This window comes from Talpa occidentalis, unplaced genomic scaffold (genome assembly GCF_014898055.3).
Source record: "Talpa occidentalis isolate TD23 unplaced genomic scaffold, MPIMG_talOcc4v2.1 talOcc4.2, whole genome shotgun sequence".
Taxonomy (NCBI): Eukaryota; Metazoa; Chordata; class Mammalia; order Eulipotyphla; family Talpidae; genus Talpa; species Talpa occidentalis.
In genome coordinates, this window is record NW_023602073.1 from 81,864,580 (window position 1) to 81,878,781 (window position 14,202).

Genomic DNA, 14,202 nt, shown 5'->3' on the forward strand with positions numbered 1-14,202 from the left:
ATTAGGATAAACAAACAGCTGGTAGATCATTTGATACTGAAAAGTTTTCTCCATGGCACAGATTCTTGGTACACTTAAAATTATATAACAGACTATATATAAACACTTCATAAGGGTAAAATATGGCAGATGCCAAGTAATTGTCCAGTGCAATGGTGAATTATCTATGCATTGGATTATTTTTTAGAGAAAAATTGTTTTATTTTTTCAGAACAATTAATCAGGAAAAGAAAATAGAGTAACAATCTGTTACACAAAAGTGGGTGAAATATGTTCACCCATGAAAGTGCTCACTGTTTCATGAAAGTAATGGCATCTACTTAGAAAACCAGGCAATGCAATAGAATATGCACGGGGGTTCTCATTTGTATTCTGAGATTCTATTCATTGACTTATGTCACAATAGTAAACATACACACACACACATACATTTGTAAAGGTTGTTATACTAACTGACATATTTTCAAAAAATTTTATTTGTCTAATAGACAAAATTTAAACTGAAAACAGATGGGCAATTTAGGTTTGTTGGAAAAGACATGTTGTCCACACTAATGTCTAAAGAAAAAAAAATTCTAAAGGAATTTTGGACATGCATGTTCCTCTAATATTTATATTTAACAACTCTTTGATATTTTTCTCCTCTAAAGGCTGTATTTTAGTCTTTTCTGGCTGAGTATCACCAATTTGTATAATACAGAATTCTTCATCTTTCTGTTGAGTTTAAAATTGGACACTCTTTCTCTCTCTGTTTAGGTACATACGCTCTGAGAGATCCATAATTTTAATTAACTTCTGCCTGTCTATTATCTCATCCAACATCCTCATATTGGTTGGACAGACTCAAACACATAATAAGGTATGATGTAATTATTTTCATTCTGTTTGTATGTTTGTTTTTATGAAGTTGGTTATTGGTGATCTAAACCTTTGTTCAAAATGGGGACTCCTGACAAAATCATTTTAGAAACAAAATCATTTTATTGGTTTCTGAATAAAAGTATAATCTATTGCAGACCAAAAATATATTCCTTAGCTTAATTTTCTGGGGATTAAGAAATTGTTTAGAATAGTGAAAATATGTGTTTGTTATATACAATATCAAAGCTCTATGAGCTCAAACTCTTGGGACATCAAGAGCACAAATTGATTCATTGTCCTAATTGTAATAGGATTGCCTGTTTTGATCTAATTTATTAACATAGTGATTCCTAGAAGCCCAGCATAAATTGCTTACAAATACAACGTAGCTCTTGAAAATGCACCCAAAAACTGTTTATAGGCAACCATCTAAAAGAATATTAGTTGAATCTAACTCTAGGTTTTATGCCTTCAAAAGTTTTACTTAACCAAGAAAGTATTTTGATACTTAACCATCACCGGAGTTCTTTAACTGCATAGGCACTTTCAGCAGAATATAAGATTATAGGTCCTATTATATGAACTAACTTGAGTTGAAATGACCATGTTTAGTCTGGAAATGACTATGAGCTCTTTACCAAACTACTCTGAAATGTGTTTTAAGAAACCCTTAATAGCAAACTTCAATTAACTTACTCCAACTCCAAAGGATTTCTATTAAATAGTTTTAATAGCATTTGTTGATCACTTTGGACTTTTTCTTTTCTCAACTTTATTTTCAGGTGCTAAAACCAATAATTAAAACTTTTCCTCCAAGTTGTCATTTTTATAAAATCAACTGCACTTTTAATAGTTTCTTTTGATATTTTATATTTTGTAGGACATGTATCAATATCAGGGATTATGGACAATCTGTTTATTGTTGCTAACCTATACTCTAAGACTGTTGATTTCCATCCAAAGAATCTGATTTTGGTTCTGGTAGGGCCTAAGAAATAGTTTAGGTGATCCTGATTATTTTTCTCCTTGAAACATAATGCTCTAGGCTAGGCCTAGGGAGTGTTAGTGAGAAAAAACAACACCAACAGTAAAAGTCCCTGTAGAAATAAAATGCACTTTCATGTATTGGTTCCCCATTTCATTTCTGTGTCTTTTTTCCTTAATGAAGATGAGAGAATATGAAGTATACTCAAACATATTCATGTCCACAATATTGCTATATAACAAAAATTTTAGAAAGATATACATGGGAAAAAATAAAACAAAGAAAGAAAAAGACCAAAGTTGAGAACGATGTCACTTGAAACTGGGAGAGGAAAAAGAAATGCATGAAGTAACCAGCAATAGAGGACATAAGATATACCTGCTTCAAACTGAAAAGGAAATTATAGAGAAGTAGAGATGGAGAGAAGATAGAACTGTAAATCCTACAGAATTTTTATAATTTCTCAACTCACCCTTTTTAACTTATGCAGGGCTTCAAATGCCTTAGGAATACTCGTTTACTTGTTAAAGAATAGTGGATAGGTATAGAAGCTCTAGAAAGACAAGGAGAGCTTCCCTCTGAAGTAGGAATTATTTAATGGGTCTGAGAATTGGAAAGATTGAGCAAGAGTTAGCTTGTGCTCAGAGCTCAAATTTTTTCTATCAAGGAATCCCTCCCTTTCATTTTTTTACCATCTGTACACTGTTGAGTTGTATCTCTAGTCACAATATAGAAATCTAAATGATCTTCAATATGAAATATGACCTTCGAACTGTTTCATGCCATATAACCATGTCTTTAAAACTTTTGAGCAAATTGGTAGACCAGTAGAATCTCCCACAACGTTTACTACATATTATGGTGGTGATTGTCTAAGTCATTGCTGTCCGGAAGAAATACAGTGTAATCCACACATGCAAGTGGTATATGCAATTATAATATTTAATCCACTTTAGAACAATAAAAAGAAGAAAAATTAAATTTAATAATATATTTAATTTAGTATCTCCAAGTGGACAGTTTAATGTAAAATTAATATTTTTAAATGTTCATAGAATATTTGAAAAAAAAGAATATTTCACAATCTTTTTTATTAAGTCTTTGGAATCTGGTGTGCATTTAATACTTACAATAATTGTCACTGCAGATGAGCTGTATTTCAAGTATGCAGTGGCCCTATGCAGTCAGTGACTACTACAGTGTGTAGACCACTATGATGATAGTATTTACTAACTAAAATAGTCTCAAAAAATTGCATTCTGTCACCCATTTCAGCTACCCCAGTTTTTCAACATCCTTGCTTCATCAAGCATATCTGCAAGTATTATAAATATCAAAGGCAAAATAAGAGATCTAGTTCTAATTTTCATTTTTAATTATGAAGTACAACTGGTATGGGCTCAGTTAAAGAGGAAGAAATGGTGTAATGTGGTCTTGTTTCTCCCCAGGTATTTATGAGATACATTCTAAGTGGTTTGGGAGCCATATATTGTTCTGTTCCAAATAGGCTATGCTAATATTTGCTGCTACAGTTATTGATGCTTGTGGGTAGTAGTTAGTTGTGATGATGAAGAAAATGAGAAATTTTTGGTTTTCTTCTGTGCTATGTTGTACTGTTCTAGTTCTGAGTACATGATCTTGTAAGCCTAGGAGAATCTACTATAGAATGACTCGTAGTGAAAAATATAAAATATTGGGATTTTATTTTTAGGCACTCTCAACAATATCAAGTTTCCAGAACAAATATTCATATGTTTTATTATGGTTTATGTGCTGAATTGAATTAAGTTAACCTACTTTATTTTATGTGTGAAATAGTATTTGAAAACTATATCTGTTTTACTGAACTTGGGTTTAATGAATTCTCGAAAGATGTATCATGTATAAACTCATAATCTGTATATACTCTAGGAAAGTGTTTTTTAAAAGGTAAATTATTGATCAGTGGCTGCAGAATTTTGTTTAGAAATGTGAAGGATCCCTTTGTTGCTGTAGGCATTTTGTATTTGATTGGATTCCTATCATTGACTTCCCTGGGAAGTTTTGATTGATGCTTTAGTATTCCCCGCTTAGAAAAATGGAAACAACTAAGAGGGTTTCTTGATGAACAGGTTATTTGGTACAGCCTATAAGAGTCATCATGGCTAGTTTGTGTGAAAACTGTTATTTGATGTTGATGTCCTGAATAGTTTTGAAGTGTCATACTGGGATCTTTGTCTGAATTGCTTGTTGAAATCTAATTGACTCGAATATCTCACTACTGAATGTCTCTGCCTTCTTTTGAGTCAGGATAGAAACAAGCTCAAAGAATTCATAGTTTAAAGTGTGATATATTTGAATCTTTAAGCTAAAGATACAATTGCTGGCAGCAAAGTAGGAATCAAATGCAATTTATTATATCTCTTCTTAAAATTCAGTTATAAAATTTAACTAGAACCCACTTCATTATATTTTGAGCTTTCTTATGAGGTGCTAGTGCCCTTTAAGATGTTGATGCATTTATACTTTCAACCAGGATATTCATGTATTACTCAAATGTTATTTATGAAGAGTTTCTTTTGTTTCTTAGTGTATGCAAATGTTTTGTTATTGAGTCTGTTTACTATTTTGGTCCTACTATTTTGCAGTAAGCTAAGATTATTTTGGAAACATTTAGAGAGTAGTTTCCTTAATCATAAAAATGTATACCTACTTCTGTCTAAAAGACGGGTATGGTTTATGAAGATTTCATAGCATTCTTTTTAGCTGGTGGAAGTCAAATTTGACAAAACTCTTGGCTTTTTGTTTGTTTGTTTTTCTTTTGGATAATGGTAGGCACCAAAGAAACTTGAAATGCTTAGAGATAGCTTTTCTCCTGCAACCTCACTATTTTGTTATAATAAAAACTCAAATAGTAGGCCATTGTCATTTTAGATCCTTTGATCATACCTTGTATGTAGCATTCACTTGAGGTGGACAAAAACACTCTAGAGGCAGATTTCTGTGCTCCTTTGACAGCATCATTCAATCTGGACACAGAATTATTGGGCATAAAACTCTCCTGTCAACTATAGGATATATTTCAATGAAACCTTTTTTTACAGTTCATTCAAGATTAAGAAGTGTTTATATCAGCCAATCCCCATATCTTCAATGTGTTTATTAAAGCAAACATGTTAATACATTCACCATTATGATTTAGCACAGACTAGCTTCTCAATAAAGAGTGATCGTTTATATTCAGCTTGATAAAAAGTAAGTATTGACTGTGGGTAAATCTACCCCTCTGGAGTATGAATATAATTTGAATATAATTTTTGAATATAATTCCAGTTTACCACCCATTCTCTACATTTCTAGACAGCTCCTAGAATTAGAGGTTAAACTAACTGGCACATAGTAGCCTACTGAGAATACAGGAGTGTTATAAAGTAATTTACAGACATCCTAATGAGACATCTGAAAAGTTAATCATTTTGAGATAATAGTCAAATCTGAGAGAAGAAACATAGACACTAAATTTAGGCCTAAGAGACCCTAGCAAAAATGCTCATTGAAAAATCAAAGGAAGGTTCCCAGATCATTTAGGAATGGCAAACATTTCCTTAGCACTATTTAGAAAGAATTTATATCATGGTTCTTTATGTGTAGACCATTGTATTATATATAATGAGCTGTTCCATTCAATTTGGTCTTGTAAAAAGCATAAAACTTCTTGTCAGAGCATGTTTTAGAAGTCACATACTCTACAAAGTTTCCTTCATCTTGTTCTTCTTTGCCATTTGTAAAATGTTATGTTTTTATTCTGTAGTTTATATAATGATGATTTGTAGAGTTGGGTCAAACTAGAAGGCTGTCATCATTTTAATATATTTTGTGTTGTCAGAATTGTTTTTATTGGATAGCTTTAAATAAGCAAAGCAAGATTTCACTTATTTCTCCTATTTTCTTTTGCCATAGACCCAGGTTCTTCACTATTTGCTTACTTGCCTGGTTTCTGAATGTATATGTGTTCACTTCTGAGAATGTGTAAACACATTCTCATATATTCCACTAAATGTGTTTCCAGCTACCCATCTTATCTGATACCTGCTGGAACAATCTGCCTCTTCTCTTGAGATTCAATGCTTTATGTGCTTTCCTGGACATATTCATTTCTTGGGTTGTGATAGTTAAGAGCGAGCTTTTTAACTAGATAGACTTAAGCACATTAAAACTGCCACTTCTTCTCTGTATGATCTCGTGTCGCCTCTTTTCCACCTAAGGCCTCTGCACCTGTGTGCACGTAGCTTCTCTGTGCACCTCTGTGTGTGTGAAAGAGTTGGATAAGGCACTCCTACATGACTGCCGTGAGACAATGATCCACATCACAAGGTGGCCATGGTCGCATAGGTAACTGTTGACTGACTGTGTGGTCAATCAGGTTCCAAGACAGTCTGGGAGTAGCTTGGAAATTATGCTATGCACCTGCATGGGAAGTCCTCTCTGTACATGTGGCCGACATGTCCTTCCCTGTTCCCCATAAGATGAATACCCTTTGTTTCCCCTGGACCCTGCTTCTCCAGCCATTGTCATTTAATCAGTCATGCTTGTTCGCTATTAATAAATAGCAAGAAGGCTGCTGTTCAGTGGATAGCAGTGTCTTGCCTTGCAAGCCTGATCCACGACTCATCTCTCGGCATGTCCCCGGGGACATGCTGGCGCGTCCTTGACCAACAGAATCTTAAGCATAATAGTCTCTCTAGACCTTGTCTTTTACTTAGACTCTCCCTCAAAGTGTTGTTGTCAAGGTTACATGAGATAGTACATATGAAACACCAAACTTGAGCCTAGTACGTAGCTGTGATTATGATAATGATGATAATGATCGTTGCCAGATGTACATCTGATTCTACTTTTCTTTCCTGAGCTTCCAAATTTCTTGTGTGAAATTTTCTACTCACCCCTAAATTCACTATGTGTCTTCCTTTCTCACACTCTAACACTTTATATTTAAATTTCATGCATTTGCTGTGGTCTCAAACACAAATAAGTTGGAACCCTGAGTGGAATCCATGATTTCTTCTACTTCCTCATATAGTACATCATCCTCTGTGCTAGTTATACCCTCAAATATTTGTCAAATCCAGTTTTTTTTGCTTCTGCTAGGTGCTAGTCTACCACTTCTAGCATCATCAAACTCACTATACCTTATATCCCTAGTGATGGAGCAAGATTCAAATCTCACCATTCCACTTCCCTGTGTAAACAGCTTTTTTGGTCTCATCTTATTCAAGTGATATTCAAATTGTGCTCAGACTTAAGCAGCCAAACATGTTTTATTTATGTATGCAGATTTCTATCCACTGATTTTTTTTTGCACTAATATGTCAGGGTTCAGGAATAAATTACTGGGAAGAGTTTCGTAGCTAATGAAACTTGAAAAACCTTAAACAGGACCTATATTGAACTCCCTATTCTCATTCTACTTTACTGGCTATTATTTTACACACCTGCAACAACAAACTGGTTATATTTCAGCAGAATCATTCTGTGCTTTCCTGTTCCATACCACCCTTGGCCTTGAGCAACGTTACTCTTCTCCACTTCATTTCCCAAACTGCTCAGTCCTTTCCCCCTGTAGGAAGTCTTCCTCCAACCTCTACTCATATCTGGGACTCCATGATTTATCCAGAGTATACCTACTATCCTGTATTGTGTCACCTGCTTCAAACTGGACTCTAGTTTCTCAGCGCAAACTACATTATATTCATTTTTAAACTCACTACCAACATGTAACCTGAACGCCAAAAAAAAAAAATAAGTATTTATTGAATGTCTGGGTAATTATTTTAACCCATCATTTGGGTTTATACCCATGGAGGCTAATACCTACAGTTAGTTTTACAATGATAGGGGCCCCTCTTTAGACAAAATCTAAGCCAAAATGATGATAAAATCTGTTTTACTGGACTGTGTTACGATTGTTTTAAAGGTGATTTTGTGCCTGGATTTTAGCTAAAGAGGCTCTGAAACCTAACAAATGTGAATTTTCCCACTTGATAACTCATGTAAAATATCGTTCATACCCTTCAGAAGAAATGTGCTTGATCATGATTTTCATAGAATTCTCATAGTGATTTCCTGCCAATAATGTCCCAAATGTGTATTTATTATTCTCAAATATGTGTGTGATCCTAATGGCTGAAGAAGCTAAAGCTCCCTATTTAGATTTATTAAAATCTAATTTATTGACTTGCTATGATATTTGTGAAAGGATTTAAATGTAGTAAGCTTATATGTGGTTCATTTGAGTCCATTTTGAAGTATCTTGCAAACTTTGCCAGGGTTCTTCTGCATTCATGGAAACCATTATCAAACCAAGGAAAAGAATATTTGGTTAGTTTCCTAATTTTTTTAGGCTCCCAGCATTGAATAATTATTTTCTTCCTGTTGGTATTTTTTTCCTATTTTTTCCCTCTCTTTCAAAATGAGAGGCATGGAATCAGGGAGACTCTCTTAGTCCACTTTAACCTCCTTGTCCCCTGATTGTACATGTCTAGGTTTGTGTGATAGGAGCCAAATATCACATTATCAAAATCAACTTTAAAATAAGACAAAATGTTAATATGAAGGATGGGTTTGAAACAAGCAAAGAAGATAAAAGTGGAATGATTTGATAAGGAGTTACTAAAATGGCTGAAATATCCAAAGCCAAACAACCTTGATGGATAAAGAAGCCAGTTTACACAGTCAGTGTGTGTTCTTAGGTGAAACTCTAAATCTAAGCAAAACTTAAGAGAGAGCATTCATTCAACAGAGGCAAAAGTAGAATACAAGTTTCACACTTGCATGATGGTAGTATTTGCTTTGGAGAGAGTCAAGACTAATCTGATTACCTTATGCTCATTTATTCTCAGGTAGTTATGTAAAAGTCAACTTTTATGCAATGTAAAGCAAGTCTTTATTTGATCAATCCATAGTATCCATCCCCACCACCCCCACTTGAGACCTGGTCTTCATCAGTGCTCAATTGGACTTACATGACACTATAATTGGTCTACTCATTTAACCTTAGCTTGTATTGGCCTGTCCATTATTATTGTGAAAAAGCTCTTAAATGCAAAGGAAAAAGAAAAAAAAAAAACCTGCTTTTGTTATTTTCTGATTCAAACTCTACCATGGGTATGTAGAGCTCATGAGATTAACTCCATTTTCTGAACATCACCCACATTCATGGCTGCCTCAAGACTGTAAGTTGACTTTGTAGGAAATAAGAAGAGCTCTTCTTCTGAGAAGATACGATTAAAAATATTCCTCCCCTGTGCAGATAATTCTCTTCAAACTGATCTAATGTTTTTGTAAATTCTCTCCAAACTGATCTAACATTTGACCTCCCTTTTTTTGCTGCATGTTGGGACCCCTATTTCTGTGCTTTCTAGGTATCCCACATCCACTGGAACCACCCTTGCCTCTATACATACCTTTATACTTGCCATTTACTTTGGCTGGTAAACTCCTACAACCCTTTAGTAGTTGGCTTATGTAAATCATCATAGCAAAGCCCTTTAACACTCTTTTCTACTTAATGGTACATGACTCTCTTGTTAACCCTACTCACATTATCCTCTATTCATTTATTGATTAACCTTACCCATTGTAGACTGTGATTTCCAAGGGTGGTGATTTGCTTTTCTTTCTAGATTTCAAAACCTAATATTAGCACTTGTCTTATACATAGTATGAAATCAATAATTTTTTACTAATTAACTAGTTAATTAATTAAAGGATAATATAACAGAAGTATAACTACTTCTCCACTGAGGATCCCAATTTAGAATAATTGCAATTCAGATAAATTTTTTGGTTGTTTTTGTTGTTTTATGGTGAGATACCAGAAAACCCAAAGGCTTACAGAATGCTAGAGACCTTCCTTTGGTGAGAGATAGTTGGGTTAAATCATGTTTTATCTTGATCCATGGGTAATGAAAGAAAATTCCACAAGTTGAATGATTCACCAAGAGTCTTACAGAAAGGTTGAAAATGATCTGTTTTTCTCCCCTAGAATTAAGACACTAGAGAAATTATAAATCTCCCTCTTTAAGATTATTTTCACCTTCCCCCTTCTCAGCATGTAACATTAACTGGTCAGAAATTTGGCTAATGTCATCAGGAGAACCATATTATATAATTATAGCTGATAATTTTTCTAAGACTTCTGAATACTGAATTCAGAATTCTGAATAAAGCACTGAAATGCTGAATAAACACCACATAAAGTGAATAATGTTAAATGACCGATATTCTCACACAAATGAAAGACCCTTTACATAAGATTATAATAGAGTTTTCAATGGCCCATTATGCTAGCTTTGAGCCTATACTTCTCTGGGGGCAAATATGGGATAAGAAGAGTATAATTTAGGTTAGTACTGAAGATCATTTAACAATGCAAATTTTATCTCAGAGTGAGATTAAAATGGGGTAGAATATGGGACAGAGCTCCTTTCACAAATGCTACAGATCTAATTCAGGGGATGGCAAGCTTGTTTTGGTAAAGGGCCATATAGTAAATGCTTTAGACTGTACCATATAATCTCTACCATATAATCTCTACCATATAATCTCTTTTCTGTACCATATAATCTCTGGCACAACTAGTGACCTCTTCTACTGTAGCTCAAAAGCAGCCACAGACATAAAGAAATCGATGTGGTTTGGATTTGGCATGAGGCTCTTGTTTGTCAACTCTGGGCACTTTTGACTTTTCTAGAAACGTCTACTGTTCATATGAATAGAAGAATGTGAGGCAAGCCGATTTGTATGCTGATCCTTTCTGTAAAAATGACTTTTCATTCTGTAGTGTCTACCCAAATCTATGTCTGTATAGCCTTCAGAACTAGAATGAGACCCTCCACAGTTTCTGAAAAAGTTTCCACAGGGACAAAATGGAATGAAAAGCACTTTGAATTTGTTCTTTGTAGCAAGAAATAAACAGAATTTCTTCACATATGGTGACTATTGGTAAAATTAAAGCAGGAATCAAATTACTCTCATGTAAGTAGGACATATTAAAATTTAAGAACTTTTCTTCTACAAAGAGACCAGCATTGTTGTCTGATGTATGGGGCATTCATTAGCTGCTTTTAGCTCCTTCTTTGTAGAAGAAAAGTTCTTAAGGTACAACAATAAATGTTAAAGCCCCTAGTGGAAAAAGTATTCATCTTTTAGGCAGAAAAGGAAACATCTGACAGAAAAAGCAGGGTTGGCAGCTAATTCCCCACTAAATTTACCCAGAGACAGAGTCCTTTTGATATCTCAGCCTCTGATTCTATATCCTAAAAGCTGTATTATTATTATGTACATTCCATTATAAGTATTGCTGTAACAAACCTTAGAACTAAAGAATAAATACTTAATGCCTAGGAAAAAGAACATGCTTGAAGATTGAAGTCCACTTTTCTCTTCTTTTGTAATGCTAGTCAGTTAATTTTAACTCTTGAGTTTAGAGAAATGACGAAGGCATATGGCTGAGTGGAATCTAGGTCTTAACTATAAAATTTAACGTGTATGAAATTCAAAGTAAGTAAATTAAAATATTTATAGTTATCCTAGGTTGCTAGTAGACTGAATCAACAATTCAGTAGTAATAAATAAGAAATGATTAGTTTTAACAATATATTTCAATTCATATATTAATGAATATTCATCAGATTCATGACAAAGGACTGTAAATGTGTTCTGTGTTAAACTACATAAAATACGATGCAAACTTTTTATGTCTTTATAGATGAATCTTTGGTAGATGACACATCAGCACAAATATATGTAATTAGAAATAAAAATGATTTTGAATGAATCTTATCTGTTTTGCAATCTTAGTGCTAATGAAATTCTATTTGTATTTTAAAGTGGTTTTCTTGCTGGATACAGATGATGTGTGTTATTTTCACAAAATATAAATGAGTTCTGATTTTCTAGTGTTCTCCCTCATATACTTATTTTTGTTTCTTTTTAGAAGTAAGAACCTCTACTTCTGTTTAGACTCTTTTTTAAAAAAAAAGATTTATTTGTTTATGCCAACAAGAGCTGGGGTACAGGCCAGAGATGCTGGGGGTGAGAGGATTCACCAGAGACAGAGTGGGGAACAGAAAAGGCAGACTGACTGAAATACACTCCTGAGGGGAGCAGCGGGCACGACAGGAGAGGTCTGCTGTGCCATATGGTTACCTGCCTGGCCTGCAGGATAGAGGATTCAAACTCATGCTGCAGAGGCTGCAGATTGCTTCATAGTGCGGTACTTAACCCTTGTGCCACCAGAGAGGCCCTAAACTCTTTTTTATGATCATTTTTTCCTAACTTCCAAAATAATGTTACGAAGTGCATCCTATATATTGAGGACCCTTACAGAATTGAGAAAGATAATCTGTATTAATCATTTGTTGTTACATATAAATCACCTCAATGTTAGAGGTTTAAAAAATAAATATGATTTTCAGAGTTTCTTTGAGTCAGGGCTTTGGGAGCAATCTAGCTGGGCAGTTCTGGCTCAGCACCTCTCATGAAGCTGCAGTCCAAATATGTGAGAAGCACACTCATCTGAAGGCTTGAATGGGGCTGGAGCATTTGTTGTCGGATGACTCAACAATTGAGATATATTGAAGCTTCAGTTATTCTTAATGAAGGGTTTTAAAACTTGGCCACTTACTGACCACATGCCATTTGTCAAATTATTTAACCATTCCCCACACACCATCCTCATGCTCTTTATACTATAAATGAGTTCATGACACATATGTGCTAAAACCCCTACTTAAACTAAATGAGGTTTTTATTACACCTGGAGTGAAATCCAGGACCCGTAACATGACCCACAGTCTCCTACTTGGCCTGGTCCCAAACTATTTTCCCATTCTCACATCTCATACTCATTACATTCTCCATTCTTTCACTATATTCATTCATGCTGGCCTCCCACTAGAGACACTGTGAAAGTAGCTTAAGTGATGAGTCAGGTGATCAGATGCTTGGTCTGTGCCTACTGTCCTGGTACAGTTGTGAACAGGCCATTTACAAAGTATCCCATCAATTATAGGCTTCTCCTAGTATACAACTCTTTCCCTCAACTCAGGGCTTTCTTACATGTTCCTCCTTCTACAGTTAATCTTCTTTCCTTCTTAGGTTAACCTTAGCATATGCCTGTCCAGATGTAATCTTCCCAGAGACATTCCCTAAAATCCTATTCTCTTAAAAGAAACACTGTAGGGGCCTCCCTGGTGGCACAGGGGTTAAGCACCGCACTATGAAGTAATCTGCAGCCTCTACAACACGAGTTCTAGAGGCCGGCCAGGGAGCAACCCACATGGCAAGGTAGTCCTCTCCTGTCTCGCCCGCTGCTCCCCTCAGCAGTGTATTTCAGTCAGTCTGCCTGTTCTGTTCCCCACTCTGTCTCTGGTGGGTCCTCTTACCCCCCGCATCTCTGGCCTGTACCCCAGCTCTTGTATGCATAAATAAATCTTTAGAAAAAAAAGAAAAGAAAAGAAACACTGTAATAATTTTCTCTTGGAACCCATTGTTTTCCTTCAAAAGCATAATTTTAATTTGTCATCTTATTTTTATTTAAGTTAAGAGGGAAGAGACATTATCTGTTTGATATACCCTGTGCCCAGCACAGTTCTTAACACCTAGGAGCAGGCACTCGTTAAGTATTTTTTAAATGAATGAAGGAAAATATCTAGCCTCTGTTGCTGTTTTTCAATCTAGTGGTGGGGCGGGAATATTAAGTGGATCAAATAAGATTATAGCTAGGAAAGTATCTGGCATGCAATAAGCTTTTTAATTTAGGTAGAATTTGCATGCAATAAAATGCACAGTGAATAACATGATGAGTTTTAAGTAACATATACTTTTCTAACCAAAATCACAATCAATATATGGAACATTATTATCACCCTAGACAGTCCTTCCTATCTTTTTCCAGTCAACCCCCTTTTCCAGAGGCAACCATTCTGATTTCTGTTGTACATCAGTGTTGTCTATTTCATAATTTCATACAAATGGAAACAAAATGATTATCTTTTCATTCTGACCTTTTTTTCTCAACTTACTATTTTTGAGAGGCAGCTACTTGTTCGGTGGGTTAGTAATTCTTTTATATTGCTGAGTACTAGTCCATTGTATGATTTTACCACAATTTGCTTATCCATTTTCCAGCTAGTAGGCACTTGGATTGTTTTCAGGTATTTTTTGTTATTAATAAAGCTGCTTTAAATTTCATTTTAAAATTTTGTATGACATGTATTTTCATTTTACTGGTAGAAATGCAGTGTGAAAGGCAAGTTAGAATATTTTCAACCTAATAAAAACAAAGTGGAACTTCTAAAAGTTTCCAAAATTGT

At 34.7% G+C, this 14,202-nt stretch overlaps 1 protein-coding gene across 4 annotated transcripts in view; it reads left to right on the forward strand.

Moving 5' to 3' along the window:
- Positions 1-14,202, forward strand: part of ADGRB3 (adhesion G protein-coupled receptor B3) — a 685,437-nt gene that overhangs the window by 555,688 nt on the left and 115,547 nt on the right. For all 4 annotated transcript variants that reach the window (XM_054698910.1, XM_054698909.1, XM_054698911.1 and 1 more), the window contains one exon: positions 757-859. In XM_054698910.1, the coding sequence (XP_054554885.1) occupies positions 757-859 (103 nt within the window). The remainder of the gene's footprint in view (positions 1-756; positions 860-14,202) is intronic.